Genomic DNA, 25,568 nt, shown 5'->3' on the forward strand with positions numbered 1-25,568 from the left:
AACATATACGAGAAATATTTGATCTTTTTTCATTCATTTTTTTATTTATTTTTTGATTTTTAAACTTGATGTAACTTAAATATAAGAAATAATCATGTATAGTTTTTTCATTGCAATTTCCATTTTTTTATTGCAATTTGCAAATTTTTGTTAGCTCGAATCCCATCAGAGGGCGATTTTCCACAAATTCATCTCTCCTTTTTTCAAATAATCGACATTATTATGGCAAAAAATGTCGCTAGAATTTTCTTTTTTTTTATATATTTTTCAAAAGTTTCAATGGAAGTATTCAAAAACTAAAAAAAACTGTTTGTCTCAGTATTTTATCACATGGAAAATCTAAAAGTTTAACCTGAAATTACTATTCTTCGTCCACCACTGTTCAATCCCAAGAGCTCTTCACCGCGGCCAACTCTAGTACTGGGTGCATGTAGCGCTCAAGAGGCTGATGATAACAATGCAGAAAACGGAAAGCTCTCGCCATTCGCGCTGCTGATGCACCCAAAGGTAGAGGTGAAGGTTCTTTTTCCTACCATACCGCCCGCCGTCCGTCCCTGGTTTTGTCCTTCACGGAATCCAAGATGCTGATGCTGCTGCGGCTTCGGCTGCAATCGAGAAGCCCTTGATCACGTCCCATACCACACACACACAACAACTGGTTGGACAAGCTTTTCTGATACCTATTGGTGAGGAGCTTCGAAGCTTGGAACATTTAATCGCGTCGATAAAACGTTTCTAGTGCGCGCAACCGAATCCGAGTCCGAGAGGATGTTGACGTTTAAAACCCCGTAAAATGAACTCAATTTTCCTCCTCAAATTGTACCTCCAAGAGTGCGCCGCGGTGTTAATTTTCTAAAGCGATAATCAAACAAACAAGTACTGCGATTGAGAAAGGGGTAATCGAAAGGTTTAAAGCTACGATGCCGGAACTGAGCCCGTGGCAGCATAATCGTTAGTGTCCGAATTCTCTTGTGCCCGTGGTTCTTATTCGGATCTCGAGTGGATTTCTAGTATTGGAAAAGTTTTTTTTACTGTACAATCATGAATAGTTTTACTAAAACGTATATCTGGGCATCGTTTGGTCATTGCCAAAACTTTTGTGATGAATGGCAAGTTTTTCCTTTTTTTCACGCAACAAAAATATGAAAATAATGAAAAAAATAAAAATTAACATAAAACAAAAAAGAAGGTAAAAATTTGTTAATTTTACAATTTAGATCACATTCAATAAAAAATAACCTAAAATAAAAAAAAATGAAAAAAAATAAATAAAAAAGATAGAAATATAGTAAGAAAACAAAAAATAAGGAAATAAGGATAAAATGTTTAACTTCACCGAAGATCACTTCAAATAATATAGCTACGCTGAACCAAAAACGAATGCTAAAAATAATAGAAAAAAATACAAAAATTAAAAAAAAATGAAAAAAAAATACAAAAATAAAAAAAAAACAAGGTATAACATTTTTAAAGTCTCATGCTTGCATGAAAAATCTATTTTGTGATATTGGAAGCTTTTCTTAAACTCTGTGAAATATAGGAAATCTATGCTATGCGTTTAAGATTTTTTTTACGCCCTTGTCAATTTCGAAAAAAAAACTGCTTTTGTGAATATTCTTTTGGGCATATAATTGGACAGTCATGAATATAAAAAAATGCCGTTTTTGATAATTTCAAGCTTGTGCACCTCCAAAGGTATAAAAAAACACCTCTATGGTCATTTTTTCCACTTTTCTAGGTATCACTCCGTTTATTTTTGCGCCCACAAAAGAAAAACTTCCTTTCTGATATTTCCTAACAAGCAAACAATGCCATTTTTCAAAATGTTCTGCTTCCCCAAATTGTAAGAAAAATACCTTTGTGAGTTTTCCTTTTTTGTGCCCTGACACGTGCAGAAAAAAAGAACTCTTTGATGTGGGGACTTCTTCCAGGAATCTCCCGAATAAAAGCAATGTTGCAGGGGTTCTTTAAGAAATTCGTCCAGAAATTTCTGTAGAAATTTATTCAAGGAATACTTCAAAACTCCCCTCTACGGGATCTTCAAGAAATCTATCATCGGTAACTTTTTGCATTTATTCAGATATTTAACAAGCTATTGGATTGATTCAGATATTTAACCCTCTAATACCCATCCCCGCTTTTAGACGGAGTATAGTTTGAGCATTATTGTATTTTTCTTGCCAGAGCCAACAATACTTGTTTATTTTTGGCTGATATTTAGGGCTGTTTTGTATATCTCAACATAGTTTTTAGTGTCTTTTAAAGCGTATTTATATTTTCAAAAAAGTCATTGGAAAATTTATGTTTTAGTCACCTTCTAGATGTCATTGTTTCTTTTGTATTGAATTGCTACAATTAGTATATTTTAAATGTTTCCTCAATCCATCTATTAAAGTAAAAGGATTTAAGGGAGTTGAATGCACACTTAAATGTTTTTTTTCCTAAAAATAAAAATAAAAATGATCATCATATCCTTAAATGTTTTCGTCTTATAAAACCGGTATGCTGAATAGGCTTCCAGAAAAAAAAATATAAAAGTGTAGGGATTTTCAAAAATAAAAATTTAAAAAACCATAACCAAAATTCTTAAAATCGAGAACTAAAAAGAATCACCTTTCGAAACGTGTTTAAATCGATTTCAGATGACGAAAAATGATATTTAGTTCAAAATCAAAAACTTTTGTATTAGAGGGTTAACACGCTATTCCTTTGGAATTTTAAAAAAAGTTTTTTTTTTCAGAAAGTCTCGTATGGATTACTTCCAAAATTCCTCCTTGAATTTCTGCAGAAGTCCACTAATGATTTAATTAGAAATTCTTTGAAAGATTTCCCCAAAAACATCGGAAGGTTTTTTTTAGAAAACTGTTCATTGATATCTTCAGAAATTTCTCCGTGGATCTTTGCAAAGAAACCCTTCAGGTGTTTTTTTTATAAATTCTGCCAGGAAAGCCTTCTAAGGTATCTTTGAAAATTCCTTCAGGAAATTCATTTTGAAAGTTCTCATTGGAATTCCGACTGGAAAATTCATTTTTAAAGTTCTCATTGGATTTCCGACTGGAAAACTATATCAAGTTTATATCATATTGTGTTATGATGTTGTAATATTCTTCTATAACTTATTATCCAGGATGATGTTAAAATAACTAAAATTGTAACAAAAAGTATACTAGTCTAATCACGATTATAACTTATTTTGGTATAATCATATCAAAATTATAACCAAATGTGATACGAATGTTAACCTCAGGATTACTAGTTTCTATCAAAATTAGATATAATTTTGTAGCATAATTTTTAAAGTGCCGAAGACTCAAAACTAAATTATAATACAATGAGTTATCAAACAACATTTATAACATAATGTAATATAATTGAATATAATATCTTCTAATAGTATTTTGAAAACACCAAGGATGTAGAACATGATTATATCCCAATGAGTTATAAATATCATGGTTTCTTAGGATTATGTTATATTTTTGTTACAACTCTATAGTCGGGTTGTTTCAGGTTTTTTCTAGAATTTCCCTCAGAATTTCCTCCTATGGATTTTCCAGAAATTTATCCATGAATTTCTCTAGAAAAACCTTCTATATGTGTCCTCAGAAATTCTTACATAGATTTTTCAGATATCCGTACGATAGTTCTTTCAGGGAATCATCCACACAATTCCTTAAGAAAAGCTTTCTGTGAATCCCTCTGAAAATTAAAAGCTTAGAATTCTTACAGAAACCTTGAAAGTGTGTTTTGAAAAGCTTCAGACTCCTTCAGAAATGCTCCCAAACATTTATTCAGAAATTCTTCCAGGGATTATTTTAGAAATTTACTTGCAGATTGCTTCAGACATTTTTCCATCCAAAATTGCTCCATGGATTCCTTAAACAATTACTCAAGCAATTCAGTCTTAAAATCTACCAAAGCTCCTTTCATAAACTTCTCCAGAGGTTTTTTTTTCAGAAGGTCTTCCAGAGATTCTTGGAAAAAAATCTCCAGGGCTTCCTTCAGATGTAGCCTCAAGAAGATCTCCAGAAGTGTCTCTTCTATGTTTGATAGCTTTCCATGTGGAACTTCGCCCAAGATTAGAAATTCTGATGGAGATTCGTTTATACATCTCTTCGAAAATTTCTCCAGAAACTCATTCAGAATTTTGCACAGGGATTCCGTAAAACAATTGTATAGATTTTGTTTTCATAAATTGATTCAGGGCTTTTTTGTGGGAAAATCTTCCACAGATTCCTTCAGAAACCTGTACAGGTTTTTTTTAAGAATTTCGTCAGAGTTTTTTGTTTCAGAAAATGCAATAGGGATTCTATTAAAAATTCATACTTCTTGAATGAGTCCAGGATTCTTTTTTCCGGGAATCTTTCAGAAAATCCTGCTGAAACTCCTCTAGAGCGTTTTGCTTTATTACTTTCAGGTAGAAATTCCTCCAGAGATTTCTGCAGGAGCTCATGCGGAGCCAGGATTTTCTCAAGAAATTTCTCCAACATTTCCTCTAAGGAAAGGATAACTCAACAAATTTCTTTACGGATTCTCCGGGGATTTCTTCTAAAATACGTTCACAGATTGATCCAGAAATACTTTTAAAAAATACTCAATAAAAATTTATTGAAGTATTTTTATCTGGAATTTTCCTAAATATTCTTTAATTAATTTTTCCATGATTTTCACCAACAGTGTCCCTTGTATAGTTTCCTGGTTTGCTTATGAAATTCTTTCAGAGATTTCTTTAAAAATATTTTTAGATGTTTCTTAAGAGTTTTAGGGATTTTTTTTTCAGGAATATCAGCAAAAGATTTCATCCAAAGTTCTTCCATGGAGTTTTTTCAGAAAATCCCCAAGAAAATTATTTAAAATTTATTCCTTTGGAAACCTTCTAAGAATTCCTTGAGAAACTCTTTCAGGGATTCCCACAGAAATCTCCACAAGGATTTTATAAGTTTTATTTAGAAATTGAACCTGCGATTCCGTCAGAAACATCTCCTGGAATTACTTCAGGTATTCCTGCAGGAAATGTTTCACATATATCTGTAGAGGTTTTTGCAGAAGTTTTTCTAGAAATTGCACAGACAATATTGGAGGAATTCTTGAACAAATCTCTGAAGAAATTTCTTTAGAAATTCTAGGAGTACTATCTGGAAAATCCCACAAAAAATTGAAAATTTTCCTGACATTCCTGGACAAAAAAATCCAGAAACAATTTCTGAAGCTTGGTTTGGAGAAAATCTGGAAAAACTCCTCAAGATTACTGCTCAATTTCTAGAAAAAAAAATAACGAGAAACTTCTAGAGAAACCTTGGAAGTAATTCCAGGAAACATTATTTGAGAAATTTTTGGAGGGATTTCTGAAGAAATGCAAAGAGAATTTCTGAAGGAATCTCCTAAAAATGTCGACAAAACCCACTGCAGTAATTGCAGATAAAAGTAGGGGAGACTGAGGAGACTTGATCCCTGGGGAGACTTGATCCCCCCATATTTTCTCGGAATCAAAAACATTTTTCTTCTAGCATAATTTTTCCAAAACTACTCCTGGACAAACGACTATGTTTTGGCTACAAGTGATTTCGATTGTACATTGCATTATTTTTTAACGGCTGATGGTTTGCTTTCAGTCCTTCAGAAATCTTTTAGGCGATTCCAAAAAATCTCAATAACTTTGTGAAAATTGAACCAAATCGTGTCAAAATTTCACAGCACATAGTTTAAATAAAATACTTTTAAACTTATTTATCCAAATAAGGCTGTTGTTAACATATTTAAATAAATTCGGCTTAGTATACACAACAGTGACATGGGGAGACTTGATCCCTCGAGGATTACAGACACATTATTCATGTGAAAAATAAAATTCTATTCGGAAGCCTCTATTTACTTGGAATTCTAGTCTATTCAACGATAAAATGTGTCAGGTAATTATAACTTTAGTACAAACCAAGAAAAGGGGGATCAAGTCTCCCCATTTTGAAAATACGGCATATCCTTAAAAATTTAAGGAAATCTTACAGTTTCAAACACTCCATGTTCATCGAAAATACAAGAAAACTCGAAAAGAAAATGAAAAGGAAGACTCTGGAATTATTTTTCCTTTAAATTAACCATGTGCTCAAAGGGGGATAAAGTGTCACCCATTTTTGAAAAATACATCATAAGACATGCCTCCATAAAAACACAGTTTTGAAAACGTTAACAATAATTTAAAGGCCTTCTGTTGTGTATTAACTTGCAATAGATGTTTACCTGCCATTTTGAACGGAAATCGGATCTAGTTTTGTGTTTTTTCTTAAAGTTTCAGGTAAATTAAGAAAAAGGGATCAAGTCTCCCCAGTCTCCCCTACAGGTGGTATTATTGATTAAAACCCTTAGAAATTTTCTGAGAGATTTTTTCAGAGAACCACTGGAGAATTTTTTGGAAAAAATGATTTTTCTATCGAATTTTTGGAAAAATGACTGGAGAAACCACGTTGAAAAAAAAAATTTGAAAAATGTCTAGTAATAGATTCTGTTCTGATTTCTGCAGGAATTGATGAGGGTCCTTGGGAATGTTTTTGAAAGAATCCCTGAAGAAGGTTTGAATAAATTCTAAGCAAAATCCGGAGGTATATTCGGAGGAACCTTTGGAGAAACCCTTGGAGGAACTTCCAGAAACGTTCCTTTAGAGTTGTCTAGATAAATGTCTTAATCAATATCTAGGAAAATCCCTGAATATATGGACTAACACAAGAAGGAATCGCTGAAATTCTAAAAGGGTTTCTTTCTAGACGAATTTATGGTAAAATTTGTGAAAAATCTCCGAGTCTGTGATAAAGATTGCAACTTTGGAGTTCCTGAAAAAATCGTAAAATAATTGCTTGAGAAATTCTTACAAAAATTCTGCAGAAATCCCAAAGAAAACTTCTGGAGGTATGTTAAGGAAGAAAATCGCTCAAAAGTTTTTCCTCTGAGATTGACCATATGGACCCTTTGGGTGCTTGTGTGATCTGAGAGTATATCGAGATTTTTATTCGCGATACAAACTCTTCGGCATACAGCTACAATCAATTCGATAACTTCTCCAATCCCCTCCATTAACGGTACCCGGTGTAGAAAACCCAATCAGTCGGACAAAGCACAAAGCTAGCTGATACAGTTTTCCCATTTTCCCCATTTATAGTGTACATCGCATCGGAGTGCGTGTGGAGCGCACGTAAGTACAAGCTCACCTCCGACAACATGAAAGCATTGCTATGTACATGTTTGCCTACCTCCAGTCTGGACCGCCAACCTTACCGCAACACAAACCGATCGCTTTAATATTTTCACCGAAGAAGACGATGTACCACTTCAGTGGGTTTCCTTCGCGGTACCTTGGTATTGCGCAGGTGGATTGCGCCGCGCAGCACCCACTTCATGGTCATGGTCAATGATTGGATCAAGGTTTTGACGGATGCGAGCGCGGGCGATCCGATCCGATCCGATACAATAACGATTATCAGCGTCGGGTCTCTTCTCTTCTTGGGTGCTCGCTCCACTGCACCACTGAATGACTGCCTGCCGCCGAGGAGAGCGCGGCGGCGCGGGTTTGGATGTTTGGATTGTTATGGTTTTGTGGTTTCGGTACGTTTCCACGAAAGAAATGGCTTTCTTTCTTGCGCTACAGTTATAGGGTGAGTGCGCTTGTTATAGTCTATGGAGACGAAATTGCTTGAAAAATCTAGCTTAAGCGAGCTTGAAATATGCTGGTTAGTAAGGAGAATAGGTACGATGTGTTGATGCAAATGCTCGTCCACCACAAATCGTGCATAGAACTGAATTGCTACTGTGAATTTAAAACTTTGTACTCCTTATTTTTGTTTTTTTTTTCGGTACACTTACCTTACGGCTGCGCTGCTAAAATATCTTGAATAAAGAGTCGCGCAGAGCATTCAGTATTGTACGATATTATTAGACAAGAAGAGAGCGCAGCGGAATGATGATGGTGATTAATGACGACGAAGGCAGTCGGAATTGTTGCGGTCTTGGTTTGGGTAGACAGGCTGTGGGTGGAAGGAGGCACTGATTTACTGGCGAGACGGTATGGATTTGTTCATCAGCGGAACTAAGGGTGTCTGAAGGTTTCCAGAAGAATGTCGATAGCGGTTCTTTCTAGACGTAGATTGTTGAACACCATCTTCTGTGTGGGATGCAATTCTTATCTATGAAGAATATGTACTATACCATCAGACCGAATCTGTCTAACAATTCGGCAACAAAAGAGCCGGCCTCTAGTTGAGAATCACCTTCGTAGTCTTACCAGAGACGCAAAGCTGACAAAAGGCGCCTTGTCATTTCTCAGAAACGTCTCAGCAGGTGTCCAACTCCCACCTCCTGTTCCGCCTTGCCTCCCCAAATCCACCTACGGTGTCTCTTGTTCTCCAGTTTTCATTGTTGCCGAAATTCTCCATTCACACCTTTCCGACCACCACGTGCCACTAAAAATAGACGGTCAGCCGTCGGTCCGGCCAGTCCGGTCATTTCCTATTCCGTGTGGTGCTATCCGGAGACGGAGTGAGGTTAGGTTCGGTCGGCTCTGGAAAAATGTATCGGACACCGCCTGTATCTTGAATGAACATGAGATTTCACACCACCTTCACGGCGCGCAAGAATCGAATACTGGGCAGTAGAACACGGGACAGCTGTTGCGTTGCGAGGGGGAAGAGTTTTCTAGTTTTTGGCTTTTGAGCACTTTGAATGGACTAGGACTGGCTACTGAGTTGAAAGTTTTTTAGGATGTGGCCACCACAAGAGATGATGAACAGCAGTGTGCTTTCTATTTTTGAGCTTCTATATTGTTTCGGACTGGGATGTGAAGGGAAAAGACAGCGTGAAAATTGTGATATTGATATGCAGGGATTCCTTTAAAAATCCCTCCAAATGAAAGAAATGTTTCGGAGATTTCTTTATAAATTTATTCAACTCCGGAAATTCTTCTCAGGCTCCTAAAAACCTATCAAAATGGAATTCGGAAATATTCTTTAGGGATTTCTGTAGTTTCTTGTAGGTGTTAATTCAGATATTTCACTAATAAAATATTTTAGAAAATCTTGCATGGATTGTTTCAGAAATTGAATTTCTTCAGAAACCCTTTGGTGATTCCTTCAAAAATTCTGCGAGAGATTTCGAAGGATTCATTTGAACACCATACATGGATGTTCAGGCATTTCTTCAGAAATTTCTCCAGCGATGTCTTCCAAAACCTACCTGAGATTTTTTTTAGAAATTCTGCCGGGAATGCCTTCGGACATTTTTTATTTAGAAATTCTACTGGAATTCGTCCATTGATTCCATTTGAAAATGTTTAGTTTCCTTTAGAATGTTCTCCAAAGTTTTCTAGAGATAAACCGGGAAAATAATTAAATCCTGAGCTTCCGATATTGCACCAGGAATTATTTTCAGAAAGTTCATTTTAAAAATCCTAATGAGATATCTCCATAAATCTTTTTAAGGATTCCGAATCTATAAAAATCTTGTATGGATTCCTCCCAAAATGAATCCATAGATTCTTTCAGAAATTGCTCTAGGAATTCAATCCTAAAATCTACCAGGTTTTTTTCTTCAGAAATTCGTTTAGGGGTTCTATAATAAATTTCTCAAGGGAAATCTAGACATAAATTTCTCCAGAATTTCCCAATTTTCAAAATTTTCTACAGGGATTTCTTTACCAATAATTTCGACGCTTCTTTCATAGTTTTTTATCCAGTGGTTTCTTCAGAAAATATTCCAAAGATTCCTTCAAAAAATTTTCCTGATTTTCCTCCTTGTATTTCACCAGAAAATCCGTCATTTTCTCTAAGGATAACTGCAATAATTTCACCACGAATTCTTTAAGAAATTACTTTAAAACTATTTCCTAAGAATTTCTACGGAAATTCCTTTCTAAATATCTCAAAAGTTTTTTAGGAATCTTTGTAGACGCTTATCTATGCGTTTCTCCAGGTATTCCAAAAGGATTTTTTCAGTAATTCATCCACAGCTATCTTCAGGAATACTTTCAGAGAACCTTCCGAGAATTTCATTAAAGGATCCCAAGTAATATTTTTTTGGCAAATAGACTAGAAAACGTTCTTAAATCCATGATAAAACCGAAATAAAAAGTATAAGGTTTTGAAACTACCCTTCACATGATTGATTAGCAACTTGGGATTTCTCCAAGAATTTTTCTACATTTTTCGCAATATTTTTTTTAAGAGTTCAGCCAAGACTTTCCTGATAAGTTTTTCGGGTATTTCTCAATGAAGTGCTAAAGTTTTAACAAATAAATAAATAAAATAAATTCCTCCTGAGATTCGTTTTCTCATCTGACATTCGTTTAGCCGAGGCAATTTTTTTTAAAAAGTGTCAGGAAACTCATACAAAAGATTATATGATAAAACTTTTTTATGGCAGTGATAGTATATCTAGTACTGTTTTATGAAAAGGTGATACATTACACTTACATATACACTGGAACAAAAACGAGGATAAAAACCATTTAAATGTCATTTTTTTTCCTAGACATTCGTTTAGCCGAGGTAAATGAAAAATTGGTTTTCAATAGAATTTTTGTAGTGTTTTTCGAGGATATACCCCAAGATATTTGGTTTATGACGTGTTAGCTAGATTATTGACCTTAAAAGTTTGTTTATTTGCATAAAATGTCGTGAGAAAATAATGTACATAGGTTTTCGGCTGATTAAACATCAAAATGGGATTGATAAAAGCTAAAATAAATAGTTCTGTGTAGTAATAAAGACGTATCCTAATGCCTCTGAAGTATAAAAGTATAATATTAGCATTACTAAATGAATTTGAAGACTGCCAAACGAAAGAACTGTAAGAACAGTCGGAATTTTTGAACCCTGTTTATTTTAAAGCAGTGCTCATACAAAAATACATGGTCAAAACATTGGCTTATTTCATTCAATCTGAAGAAACATATTATAAATGTATTCCAGATTTGAACCACATTCATTTTTAACATGATTTATTTGAAAAGAACGTCTAAATTATGAAACAAGTAGTTCATGCTAGAAATTTGAATATTTTGAGTACCATTTCTCAAAATGCTCAAAATATGAGGCGTCCAATGTACGCTAGAATACAGTCTAGCAAATATTGGGAGCTATAAGAAGACGTAGGGTATTGGTTCCCTTATTAAGCATGTGGCTCCCATTTTCATCCTTCGAAAAACAAAGGATTGAAGCGTAGTTTGTTTTGTTTCTTATTTTTGCATTTTTTGTTAGAAGTGAGCACGCATGAATACAAAAAGAACGGAATCAATCAGTGCCGTAATCGCTTGTTTTCGAATAGGATGAATATGGGAGCGTGAGATTACTGATGGAACACATACCCTAATAGTAGTAAACGCTGTGATTTATGCATGTTAAACTATCATATTTCATCAAAACAATACTTAAATATGTGATTTTTTATGGTTTGCAGCAATTTTATCTGATAAAACTTTGTTTTTCGTAGATTTTTGACCTGCACTCGTCGTGATACTGCTACTGGAATCTTTTAAACACTTCCGATGAAAATAACTACAACAAATCTCAATTTGGAAACATTTTCAATATTTTAACTTACTTATATGAGATGCATGTAAAATTAATATGGCAACACTTCTGAAAACGTTCAAATTCATGATTTACAAGTCGATCTATAATGCAGGTCACCATACAAAATGATTGTGTTGGATATAATTCGAAATTTGTTAGTTTTTATTATGGAATTTTGAAAAATGTACAATTCAGCTAAACGTATGTCTAGGAAAATTTAGGAAATCTAGGAAAACCATAAAATAAATAATATTTTGTTTCATCCCATTGACTAATGCAAATTATCTAGAAGATCCTCCAAAAATTAAAAAAAGAACATAAGTTGTGAAAAAAAAAATAGAAAAAATATGTCTCGGTTTAACGAATGTCTACTACTGTATATTCATCCACAGATCCACAGTACTTCCAAAAATTCTACTGTAGATTTCTTCAAAAATTCCTCCAGGGTTCTGTCAATAATTCCTGTCGGAATTCTTTCTGAAATTTCAGGGATTTCTTAGGCAAGGAATATCTTCAAAAGTTCTTCCATGTAGTTTTTCAGAAATTTTTCTTAATTTTGTTTCAGGGAATTCTTGGGAAATTCTTCTCAGGGTTTTTTCAAAAATTCTTTGAGAAATTCCTTCAGTGATTTCTACAGAAATTCCTATAACATCTTCAGGGATATTTTTAAAGATCCTTTCAGAATTTTCTACCAACTTTTTAAACATTTTAAGCAAAATACCCTCTTCGAATAAGTGTAACCAACTGTATTACACTCATTCGATGTCGGCAGAATTTGTTCAGATATTCCTCCAAGGGTTTCCCAGTAGTTTTTCCAGAAATTTCACTAAAATTACTGAATAATGACAATAATGACAATGCTCCAGTGTCTCAAGAAATCCTTGTACCGTCTTTTCGAACCCTCTAAGCAGAATACCCTCTTCGAATGAGTGTAATCAGTTTCGTACCTTTTAATTCCGCCCTATGTTGCTTATCCTTTGACAGATACGCGTATTTCGACTAACATTTGTAATCTTCCTCAGTGTCAGTTATCCACTTATCCAGTGGATAACTGACACTGAGGAAGATTACAAGTGGTAGTCGAAATACGCGTATATGTCAAAGGATAAGCAACATAGGGCGGAATTAAAAGATACGAAACTGATTACACTCATTTCAAGAAATCCATTTGAAAACTCCTGGAGATACCTTTCTGAGCATATTCTGGAGGAAGTCCTAGACAAAACTTTTAAATTAATTTCTGAAGTTATCTCTGGAGTAATTCCTGGATAAATGCCTAGGATAAAACGCAGTAGAATACCTGAAGAAACACTTAAGTTACTCCTCCTAATTTAAAAGGATCCCTGTAGCCACAACTGAGAGTGACGGTAGGCAAAAATACTTCATAGAAAATTCCGAGAGAAATTTTGGAAAAAAAATGTTTAAAACAATATTTTCATAAATTGCAGACAAAGGTAATGGTAAAACGCTTGAAGAAACCCGTCAACAAATTTATTAGGGATTCCTAGAGGATTTTCTGAAGTAATCCTTTGAAGAACTCCTGCTTGGTGATAACTTTTAATGAATCCTCAGAACGATTTCTTATATAACTGTAAGGATTAGTATACAAAAATCCATAAACTACTGCCTGGAGAAATTTGCGAAGAAAATCCTGCAGATTCAAAAAACATTCGGACGCAATTCTGTTCGCAACCAAAAGCACCCTAGAACCACAGAAGAAATTAAAAAAAAAACATTTTTGAAGGAATCTCTAAAATACTACCTAGCTAGAAGAACTGGATAACCCTTTGCGTGTATTCATAGAAACATTTCTTGGAAAATTTCTTAAAAAATGTTGAGGAACAGATTCTGGTGTAATTTCAGCAGGAATTGTTAAGAGAATTTTTGAAAAAAAAACTAAAAGAATCCTAGAACAGCGTTTATCAAACTATGGGTCGCGACCCACATTTTTTATAAAATCATTTCAGTTCCAACTAATGGGGATTTGCAAATAGGAAGGATATGCAAATTTTAACCCCTCCTGACCCAGACGTCCACCGGAATAAAACTGTCCCCGTGTTTCCAATTTTTTGGGTTGCCAGCACAATTAGACAGTAGCTCTGTAGCCATGATCGAGGATAGCGAGTGATCTACTCGTCAGTGAATCAGTGAAGTTTTTATACGTTTTTCCACCGGTTAAATTATTTTTTTTTCTCAATATCCACTTATTTGGTCGTGCTGAACCATATTCATATGGAGTTAGATTGTTAGTTGGCGTTATTATTACGGTTTTAGGAGCGATCATCTAGAGACATTAATTTGACCTCTTGGGCGTCCATTGTGTTCTTTTCTGGCATCTCCGTCGGTGGCACTCTGAGTGTTTTAACAACAAACGAAGCTCATCCGAACTATCTCGACTACATGTCCAGCAGAATGGCGAAATCTAATCTGGTACCAATTTCTCAATCTGAGTGCCGGTGAGTTCAACGAGACCAAGGTCGAACCACACAAAGTTGGCAGTGTGGAGAACCTGGATGATTTGCTGTACCGCATGGAGAAGCTTTTTAGTACAACCAGCGCAGCCATCGAAGCCAAAATTGAAGCTAGTAATACGCAACTGCGAACTGAAATCTCCTCACTCTCGAGGGAGGTGCAACAATTTAAAGCTGGTTGTCGTGAGGAAATTAGTACACTATCTGCTTCAGTATCTCAAACCCGAATGGAAGTTCGATGCAATGATGAACGGTTAGATGCAATGAAAAGAGCAAACGATTTGCTTTTATCGTGTGTACCATATTCACCAACAGAAGATTTACGTGGTATTATTGGCTCTGTAGCAATAGCACTCGGATATGATGAAATGTGTCTCCCAATAACGTTTTCAAAAAGACTAGCGCGATTACCTATTGCCGCCGGTACAACCCCTCCGATTCTTATTCAATTTTCTGCCAAGCTTGCTCGTGACGACTTTTATTACAGATATCATTCATTGAAAACCCTTTCATTGCAACACCTTGGTTTCGGTATCGATAAGCGAATTTACTTGAACGAAAATTTATTCGAATCAGCTAGAAAGATCAGGAAAAAGGCGCTAAAACTTCAAAAGTCAGGGAAGCTTCAAAATGTTTTTGTCAAAAACGGATGTGTATACATTAAAAACTCGATGAATTCCGAAGCGGTGGAAGTTCACACGTTAGAGCAGTTACCTGAATAGAGTTGATTTTCAGACTGTAAGAGATGTTTCCTTTTTTTGCTTATATCTTCATTTGATTCACTTGATACTTGTAGATTATACATTTTTGTAATCACAACACATTGTAAAATGATTTGTACTATAAAGTATTATTATTCTGCTGTCTATATGTTAGCTTTTAAGGTGCGTTCTTGTTGTTTTTCACTCAGAATTATTTCACGCGATGTTAGTTGATCCGTCTAATGCCCACATAAATAGGTCTTCTGAAAACATTCCTCGTGCTGTAATGAACTGCTCTCTGAATTCGAATAAGCTAAACATTTGCAGTATCAATATTCAAAGTCTGTGTGCCAGACAATTCACTAAATTTCATGAGTTTCAAGCGTGTTTCCTCGATAGCAAATTAGATATAATTTGTCTTACGGAAAGTTGGCTTACTGAAGAAATTCCAGATGATTTGATTTCTTTACAAGGTTATAAACTAGTTCGAAATGATAGAATCTACGGTCGTGGAGGAGGTATTTGTGTGTACATAAAAAATGATCTGAACCATAAAATCCTTTCGATGTCAGAGCATCTACTGGATGCAGCTTATTCCAATCTCACCGAATATATTTTTCTTGAAATTAGGTACCAACAACATAAATTTCTTTTGGCTACAATTTACAACCCCCCTCAATCAGATTGTTCTCAAGTTTTGTATGACAAATTTTCCGAGCTTTCTTTAAATTACACAGATGTCGTTATCTTGGGTGACTTTAACACGGACTGGAGTAAACCTTCTTATAAAACAGACAGATTGCGTAGTGTTACTGATTGCTTTGGTCTAAAGTGTGTCAATACAGAGCCTACACACTTTTTCACAAGTGGTTGTTCTCAAATAGATCTTGTATTTACTTCTGATATTCAGTTTGTTAGCAACCTTCATCAAGTATCCGCCCCAGCGTTTTCAAAGCATGATATAATATTTGCATCACTTAATATTTCCCGCATCGAATGCAATAGTGTGTATATGTTTCGTGATTACAATAGCGTAGATATTCCATTACTCGTAGATGCGATCGATTCTGTAAATTGGGACGTTTTTCGTAGCATAACTGACACTGATGTTGCTATCGATTTGTTCAATACAATTCTATCAGATTTGCATGATGTTTTCGTTCCTCTTCGCCGTTGTAATCCAAAACGCAACCCATGGTTCACTCCTGAAATTCAGAAGGCTATGATTGAACGCGATATAGCCTATAGACTTTGGAAGACTGATAGGACTTTTCATCATCATGCTCAGTACAGAAGATTACGGAATAAAGTTACTAGCTTAATAAATGCCGCGAAGTCCAATTACGTTGATTATCGCGTCAGTTCCTCTAACTCTAGTCAAAATCTGTGGAAAAAGCTAAAGCAAATTAACTCTATAAAACCTTCTACCAACCAAGAAAAATGGGAACATTCTAGCGACGAAATTAATGAATTTTTTTCATTGAAAAATATTGATTTTTACGCCTTTGCCACGTAACCTGCGGGTTAAATAAATACATTTTATAAGTTTCATAGGTTGTAATAAACTTATGTTATTGTGCTCTTTTGTTTTTTTTTTTTTGAAAAGTCTAAGAAAGGTTAAGGTGTCCAAGTTTACAGCATCAGTCAACTCTTAGTCTTAAAAATTTGAGATAAGATTCCAAGTTTCTAATATATTTAACCAGTTTGGCTCCAGATATAGTGATAATTTTATGCTTCTGCAGAACATTAAAATATAATATCGGTTGAAAATGCCATAGATATTCATAGAGAGAACATCAAGTAGTTTTTAGAATTATAGTACATACTGCTGGATGGTCAGATGCGTCCTCTTGAAATTTTAAATGATATCCTTCATACACACTTATTTTACAAAATGTAAATAAAATAAGTGTGTATGAAGGATATCATTTAAAATTGAAATCACGTTTTAGTTGTTTCGTTAATGTTCAGATTATCGACATTCATCTGAATATACTGAAGTTTGGTAAAAGTAAGGTTTCTTGTAGAAGTTTGTTATTTTTTTGCTGATTTTTAATATTTCTATTTTTTTATATTTTAACTGCAGAAACCGGCGTGTAAGTCTAACAGAAAATGCTAACTGCAAGCAACAACTTTTTTTTTCCAGTATACAAGTAAAATCTAACATTTTATCCTAATCTTGAAACTCCCGATTTAAAAATCATAGTTTTAGAAACGATTTCAGAACGCAAGCAGTAATTTCAGAATTAAGACTTATAATACAAAATTTTGAATAGATTTAAGGAGAAACCGAAATTCTAGAAATAACTTATCAGCCCACGACCTACCAATGGGCAGCGACCCTTACTTTGAGAAACGCTGGTGTTGGCTTCCTAGTCAACAAGGAGTGATTAACGAGAGGTTTTCTGATTTCTTAATTCCCCTTTTTATTGCGAGAGTTAAAATAATCCTACAAATAAATAAATTGACCCATTAATTCACATTATTCTAATTCAATTTTGGTCACTTACATTTAGTTCTCTCCCATTGTTCTTTTAACGGGAACACTCCTTTAAGGGTTAAGTGATCGACTCTGGAAGTTACCTGGAGCTAAATAAAGAAACTTGTATCTCTAGTATTTCAATTGAAATAAGTATACGCACTTCAATTGGAATTGGAATTCGATTGCGAATCCAAATCTATCCAGTATGAATCTATAAACTCTTCTCGATTATAGGTTACGATCTAATTCATCAATCTGTGGCATTTAGAATTCAGTTATATACTGTAATTAAGAGTTCATGGAATAAGGTTTACCTTACGTATTAACTAAATGGAATTCATAGGATACAATAATATTAATAATATAAGGGATTTTATCAATTCATATAGAACACGACTGCGTGCCACGTTTACACATCACTTCTCAATTTGCCTTTTCTCCTTATCATCTATACTACCTGCAACGATCAGTCATAATTTTGTCAAGAATGACTTTTGCGCCCGACGACCATAGTTGATCTAGAAGAACGATCGGCTGGATAGGAAGCGCCGACCGAGGGGTCGTGACACTCCCCCCGGGGTACGCCAGATGCCTGGCTTACCTCCTTATCGCGTCGTACATCCAGAACGGCGATCTTCGTTGCTGGTCGTTCGTAGATACCATTCACTGTTTGGATTGCAGCTGATCTTATACGATCGTCCTTTCCTCGGTTTACCCCAACGACTCGACCCTTCGGCCAGCAGTTCCGCGGAAGTGCGGGATCGACGATGAGCACGATGTCATTTTCCTCTATCGCTTTTACGTCGGTGAACCATTTCGTTCGTCTGGTTAATTCTGGAGAGTAGTCTCGCAGCCATCGTTGCCAGAAGATGTTTGCTTCAACCTGCGATGCACGCCAGGCTCTTCGCAACACAATACCACTATCGTCCAGGATTGAGGCTGGTTTGAGACCACTGGACGATCCCAGGATAAAGTGATTCGGAGTTAGAACAGGTGCTTCTGGATCATCGACAGGAACGTGGGTTAATGGGCGCGAATTTATAAGGTTTTCAATTTCCATTAGACAGTTGCGCAAAACTTCGTCGGTAGGGTGTCGTCCTGGTTTCAGTTGTAACAGATTGGCCTTCACAGTTTGGACCAACCGTTCCCAGGCTCCCCCCATGTGCGGGGAAGCTGGCGGAAGAAATATCCATTCGGTGTGTTCACTAACAATTTCTTGCATTACTCGATCCTGCTTTAATTCTTTAAGAGCTTCTTCGAGCTCTTTGCTAGCCGCCACAAAGTTTGTACCTCGATCACTATATATCCTGATAGGCACGCCCCGCCTTGCCATGAAGTTTCTAATAGCCATTATGCAAGAATCTGCGGTCAAAGAATGGGCTATTTCTAAGTGCACCGCCCTTACGGTCAAGCATGTTATGAGAACTCCCCAACGCTTTTCACTCCTTCTTCCCACCACCACTATTAACGGACCGAAATAGTCTATTCCGACGTACGAAAATGGTCGTGCAAATGCCGCCAGCCTGGCAGGTGGTAAATCTCCCATTAAAGGGGGATTTGGAATCGCTCGTTGAATCTTACACAATTGACAGGTCGCTCTCACTTTCTTGAACAGCACACGTAGTTTTGCAATCCGAAATACTTGGCGCAACTCGTTCAGTACGGTTTCGTGATTTCGGTGATGATACCGACTGTGGTAATCCTTTATGACCAACATAGTTATGTAGTCTTCCTTCGGGAGTATTATTGGGTTATGGGCATCAGCAGTAACGTACTCGCAGGCGCTAATTCTACCACGCATTCGCAGCACACGATTCTCGTCGAGAAAAGGATTTAGATTGAATATAGAGCTGTTCCTAGGAATCATCTTCCGCTCGGCTGCTGGACGTAACAGAAGACTTATTTCGTCCCGATAGACTCTGCTTTGAGCTTGTCGGTAGAGTATGTTTGAAGCTTGCTGCAACTCACTTCTGGAAAAAGGGCCAGTGCTGCACGCAGTCTTGCCGATTTTACTACGAATATTGGAGACGAATCTAACAACCGTCGCCGTCACTCTAAGAATGCGTTTCCACGTTGAAAATCGTTCAACTTGAAGAAGTGGATCTGGAACTACGTGGTGATACAACAGACTTGCTCGAAGCTCTTCTTTTGTAGAGACTGTTGAGAATGGTTCAGTGGGCCAATATTCGGTAGACCGCTGGAGAAAATCTGGTCCTTTGTACCACTTGCTGCTGCTACTGAGATCTACCTGTCGTTTCCATTTTGTAGCTTGATCAGCTACGTTGTCCTTGGAGCTGACCCATCGCCAGGTTTTGACATCCGTTGCGTCCAATATTTCACTGACTCGCCATGCCACATACGAAGAGTATCTGCGATGATCCGATCTTAACCAGCATAAAACATCACGAGCATCAGTCCAGTAGAAACATTCGTCGATTTTGAATGACAAGGCGTTTGATATCGCACTGGCAAGTCTCACACCAATGCAGTTCTAGTCTCGGTATAGAGACAAATTTCAGCGGGGCTACTCGCGATTTCGCTCCAACTATAGTGCACTCCACTGCGTCACCTTGCTGAAAACGTAGGTACACCACCGCTGCATATCCTAGTTCACTGGCGTCCACGAATGTGTGCAGTTGAACAAAGGTTTCGGAACTAATGGTGATCACAGATCGGTAGCAACGAGGAATTGTGACTTCTTGAACCTTTGGTAAAATGCGCAGCCACTGTTCCCATTTATCGTGTAAGTGGTCTGGAGTTTGGTCATCCCAGCCTATGGAGGATCTCCAAATTTCCTGGAACAGTATTTTGAGGAAGATCAACACGTTGGATAGCAGGCCCAAAGGGTCGAATATAGACATAAGTGTACGTAAAACTTCCCTTTTGGTGGGAACACGTTGTCCGTCTAGGAGCGAAGCACTATGTTTGGAAGACAATTTGTAGATGAAACTGTCCGTGCTGGTACACCACCACATTCCCAAAACTTTCTCCGTGGCCAACTCTGATCCAATGTTGAGGCTTTTTTGTTCCGTTTTCTCTTCCTCAAGGGCTTGAATGACAGCTGGTGAATTCGATATCCAATTCCTGATTTCAAAGCCTGCCGTAGCGTGTATGTCGCGAACATTTTGAGCCAATTGGATAGCTTCTTCCTCCGTTTCGACACTCAACAGCATGTCATCCACATAATGTTGTTTGGTGCAGGCATGAGAATGAGACATTTTTCTGTTTACCGTTCAACGATACTGGCAGTAAAATAAAAACAAAACAACGGCAGCACCAATACCATCAGACGCCGCGCCGACGGCAGTCAAGCAGACGCTTGATGGTTTTCGCTTCCCCACGAAAATATTTATGAGCAGTCATGCTGAGGCGGGTGATCGCGAAAAATGTCAAATATTTTCAAATGCTAATAACTCACTTGTTTTAATAAATAATTTAAATCTATTTGCACAAATAGCTAGAGCACACTCCTAGCTTTGTGATGCATGTAAAGAAGTTTGTCTAGAAGCGGTTTGAAACGCAGAAAAATGCGAAAATGGGAGAGACAGAAATTTTTGTCGTCGTTGTGCTCGAGTACTGGCGCTCTCGTGCTTGAAAACCGTTTCGAGGAAGAAGGCTGCAGGAAAAAAAATGTTATGACATTTATTTTTCGAACAGTTTGAGTTTGGCTGGGCTTGTGATGATCGTGTGGAAAAATGTCAAATGTACAGTCGGTAACAGTTTTTTCCAGTACATTTCTCATCCCTGGTTTGGTGATTGCTTCGACCGCTCTTGGGTGCTTGTCTGCGTACTTTTCAGCATTCGCGTTTTTAATATATTGGGCACAACTCGGAGAGCAACAGGCCCCAAACGTCATAACTTGTGTCACATACGTGCTAGGTGCTTCATCTGTTGGGTTTTCCTTCCATAGGAATAACTGACAATACTGATCTTCTTTGGCAATCAACACCTGCAAAAACATCTCCCGTATGTCGCCGCTGATCCCAATTTTGTTTTCTCGGAACTTGTACAAAACATCGTTCAGAGGAACGAGCTGGTCCGGTCCTTTTAAAAGCATGGAGTTTAACGACAATCCGTTGGTTTTTGCTGCCCAGTCCCATACAATTCTAATCATTCCCGGTTTGTTGGGATTGAATACGGGGAATATTGGAATAAACCACTTGCGATCAATTCTCATTTCGTCTTCTTCTTTCGTGAGCTTCCTAACGTAACCGAGTTTCAGGTAATCGTTGATTTTCGCTCTTACCATGGCACCCAGGACAGGATCTTTCTGCATTCTTGATTCCAAACAATGAAACCTCCTCAGTGCCACAGGTTTACTGTTTGGTAAGCGGAAGTTATCGTATTTCCAAAGAAGAGGGGTTTGGTAATGACCATTTTCCGTCTGAGTGACCGAAGCCAGAATCTGCTGGGCTCTTCTGTCTTCACAGGATAAAAGAGGAGTCTCGGGTTTGGTAATACCTACTCCTTCCAGTGAGAAGTATTCACGTATGGCATTTCCCAAAGAATCAGCCGTGTTTGCATCACATGTGCACGCTTGGATGCTGTGGTATCCAAGGAACGATTCGTTGGTTTCTGATCCTCCGTGAATTACCCATCCAAGGCGTGTTTTGGTTGCAATGGGTTCGAACATCTGTCCTTCTCGTCCTTTCAGTGGATAACTTAGATTCGCGTTGTTAACTCCTATGAGCAACCTCGGTTGCACATCTTGGTATGATTCCACAGGGATTCCACGCAAATGTTGATATTGAGCGCAAAGCTCCCGCACGTTCACAGATTGTCGAAACAGATCTAAGCTTGAGACCGTGTGAACTCCACGAATAGTGTACTTTTTATGGTACTCTTTAGTTCCAGAGATTTGCAACGTCAGATTAGATGATTCGTTTTCCATGCGACTTGTGTTTGCCGTCCACTTGAGGCATAGAGGTTCTCGTTTCCCTGTGATTGCTAACTCCTTCGCTAATGTTTCATCTATAAAGCTGAGCGACGAACCGTCATCCAGAAACGCGAAAGTTTTCAAACTCCTTCCTGCGCCGTACAACACAACAGGCACAACTCGAAACAGATTTTTGTTAGTCGGCATGTGATGAGTATTGCATCGGCTTTCGGATAATTCTCTGGATACAGAAGCTGTACTATTTCCGCAATCTTGATCCGTTGGGGCGACGACATCACGCTGGTTATTATGCAACAAGTAGTGGTGTTTATATTCACATCCATTTTTGCCACAGAGCTTTTGAGATTTGCACGCTCCTTTGTGGGCCCTCAAACACTTCCTGCATAGGCCCAGCTCCTTTATAGTGGCCCACTTGGAGTTGTAACTGAATTCCTCAAACCGTTGACATTTATCAACACTAGTACAGCTGCCTTTGCACACCAAACACTTATTGTCGGCTTGCTTGGGGGGCACAGATTTCTCGTTCACATCTTCGGCATGAGCGTTCAAGTATGTTGGGTAGTTTTTACCAGACCGATGGACCCTCGATTCGCTAGGCAAAGCCACAAGAGGACAGATTGTTTCAGCGATCTCGTACAACCATGCAGAAAAAATAGAAAGATTTACACTGGCGAAATCACGACGATATTTAGCCCACTCGAATTTTATCGATGGGGGAAGTTTGTCCACAAGCTCGCGAAGCAGTGCCACATTATAGGTGTACTCCTCCAGTTGGCATGCTTCAATCGTTGCACACAGGTTTTGTACGGCTAGAGAGAATTCGATGATCGAGTCCAATTTATCTACTTTCGGCGCAGGTGTAGAACTGATTTTTGTTATGAGATTATGTACGATGACCTCGGGGTTTCCGAATCGCATCTTCAAAGTTGCGATTATTTGTGGAACATTAGACGGGTGCATTAACATACATTTCACCGCATCGTGTGCCTTTCCAGAGAGGCACTTTTGCAAACGTACAAGATTCTCTTCAGGTGTGAAGCCGCACATGCTCGTAGTCGATGTGAAAGATGATAGAAACAGCGGCCATTCTTCAGGGGTTCCGCTAAAAACAGGCAGTTCACGCGACACAGCTTGACGAGCAACAACTTGACTCCGTGTTAAATTATTGCAATCGTCCTCTATCGTTGTAACATGGCTCGGTTCATCGATTCTTAATCTTCGATTGTGAATGCCGCGTGATGGACCCGTTTCGATTCTCATTCGACTAAATCCAGGGACACAGGATTGCTGGATGGGTACATCTGGTTGAGGAAAGGCGGCATTCTGATGCTCTGTCGAATTTGTTTGCCGGTGTAGAGTGGGATTTCTTCGTTGTGTTAGCTGAGTAGAAGGAGGCATCCCATGTTGCTGTGAATGCGAAGGTAATGGCCCATGTTGAGCCGGAATGTGATCCATATTCATCCCAACATTTAACCATTCGTCTACTATTTCATCTCGGTTCTCTTCCTCGACGTCTACTACGGATGAGGTTTCGCTTGCAATTTCCATCAGAAGATTGTATCGCTTGTGAAGATACTCTTTTTTCCTCGCATATTCCTGTTCTTGTAATTTCCTTTCCTCGTCGAGCATTTGCATCTGAAGTTTCAACCTTAACTGCTTCGAAGACTGCTTCGATGATCCTGAGTGTTGACTAGACGTGTCGCCGAAACCTTGCTTCGCGATGTTTCGTTGCATATCTGACGTCAACCGTGGCGGCTCATTCGAAGCATGTCCGATGGTTGGCACGATGGTACTCGACGCTAAGGGAATGTTGGCCATTGAAGAAACCGGTTGATGGAGGCTTGAAGGAACTGCCAGATAATGACTTTGGCTGGTCACTGTCGGGCGAGCTGTCGGGTATGCTTCTGAAGCTTGAACAGTCGATGGTATTGTTGGATTCAGAGGTGCGATTGTGTGACATCGTGCCACACTGCTTGCTAAAGTGAACGTACTTGGCATTACCGTGGCCTTATCTACCTCACGGAGCGCACTTGTTCTACTTAAAGGCGGAAATATCCTGTTTGAGCCGACATGCGTTAACATAGAGTTGTTGGTGTCACCGTCACATGCATTTGGCAAGGCGAATTGATTTGTTGGTATGTGAGGCACGATGCTCAACGGTACCGATGTCACCCTAACGGATGGATTTGAAGCAGACGTTTGTGTACAGACTGGCAGCCTGGCGGAAGCGGTACTCACGAAACCCTTTGGTATGGCTCCCCTGATTGGTTGACAGGTAGGACAGAGCCAATCCCGATCAGCAACGTCTTGGTCGACAGACACACATTCGAAATGGTACCAGTCATTGCATTTGTCGCACTGGACCATTCGTGTGTCGTCCTCGTTACGACATGATTTACAGTGATGGTCACGATTTACGGGATCCTCTTCACGTCTTGTCTTGGTGCCACTAGCCGCCGACGCAGATCTCGTTTTCATTGGGGTTCGGCCAATCATAATAAATGATTATTTTAATTTGTTGGCTTCCTAGTCAACAAGGAGTGATTAACGAGAGGTTTTCTGATTTCTTAATTCCCCTTTTTATTGCGAGAGTTAAAATAATCCTACAAATAAATAAATTGACCCATTAATTCACATTATTCTAATTCAATTTTGGTCACTTACATTTAGTTCTCTCCCATTGTTCTTTTAACGGGAACACTCCTTTAAGGGTTAAGTGATCGACTCTGGAAGTTACCTGGAGCTAAATAAAGAAACTTGTATCTCTAGTATTTCAATTGAAATAAGTATACGCACTTCAATTGGAATTGGAATTCGATTGCGAATCCAAATCTATCCAGTATGAATCTATAAACTCTTCTCGATTATAGGTTACGATCTAATTCATCAATCTGTGGCATTTAGAATTCAGTTATATACTGTAATTAAGAGTTCATGGAATAAGGTTTACCTTACGTATTAACTAAATGGAATTCATAGGATACAATAATATTAATAATATAAGGGATTTTATCAATTCATATAGAACACGACTGCGTGCCACGTTTACACATCACTTCTCAATTTGCCTTTTCTCCTTATCATCTATACTACCTGCAACGATCAGTCATAATTTTGTCAAGAATGACTTTTGCGCCCGACGACCATAGTTGATCTAGAAGAACGATCGGCTGGATAGGAAGCGCCGACCGAGGGGTCGTGACAGCTGGCCTAGGGGTATACCTGAAGGAACTATAGGAGAAACCCCTAGAGGAAATTCCAGAACAATCTCCTGAGAATTTTCTAGAGGAATTTCCAAATAAATGCACAAGAAAAACCTTGAATAAATAGAGTCAAACCTGAAGGAACCTCTGGTGAAATTCAAGAAATATTTTTTAAAAATATTTTCTAAAATTTCTGAGAAATTTTAATTTTGAAAAAAAAAATCTTCGGACAAATCCCTAATAAAAGCTCCTGGAAAAAACT

At 37.7% G+C, this 25,568-nt stretch overlaps 2 protein-coding genes across 7 annotated transcripts in view; one reads left to right on the forward strand and one right to left on the reverse strand.

Moving 5' to 3' along the window:
• The window catches only part of LOC109416537 (nyctalopin), a 705,340-nt gene that overhangs the window by 31,064 nt on the left and 648,708 nt on the right, over positions 1-25,568 (forward strand). The window lies entirely within an intron of this gene.
• LOC134286209 (uncharacterized) lies at positions 18,646-24,951 on the reverse strand. Its single transcript, XM_062847793.1, has 4 exons — positions 24,768-24,951; positions 20,940-24,706; positions 18,810-19,697; positions 18,646-18,729 (listed from the first exon to the last, which is right to left on the reverse strand). Exons 2-4 carry the CDS (start codon positions 24,597-24,599, stop codon positions 18,646-18,648), a joined length of 4,632 nt encoding a protein of 1,543 aa, XP_062703777.1. The 5' UTR covers positions 24,600-24,706; positions 24,768-24,951.

The sequence above is a fragment of the Aedes albopictus genome, chromosome 2 (genome assembly GCF_035046485.1).
Source record: "Aedes albopictus strain Foshan chromosome 2, AalbF5, whole genome shotgun sequence".
In the NCBI taxonomy this organism is placed as follows: Eukaryota; Metazoa; Arthropoda; class Insecta; order Diptera; family Culicidae; genus Aedes; species Aedes albopictus.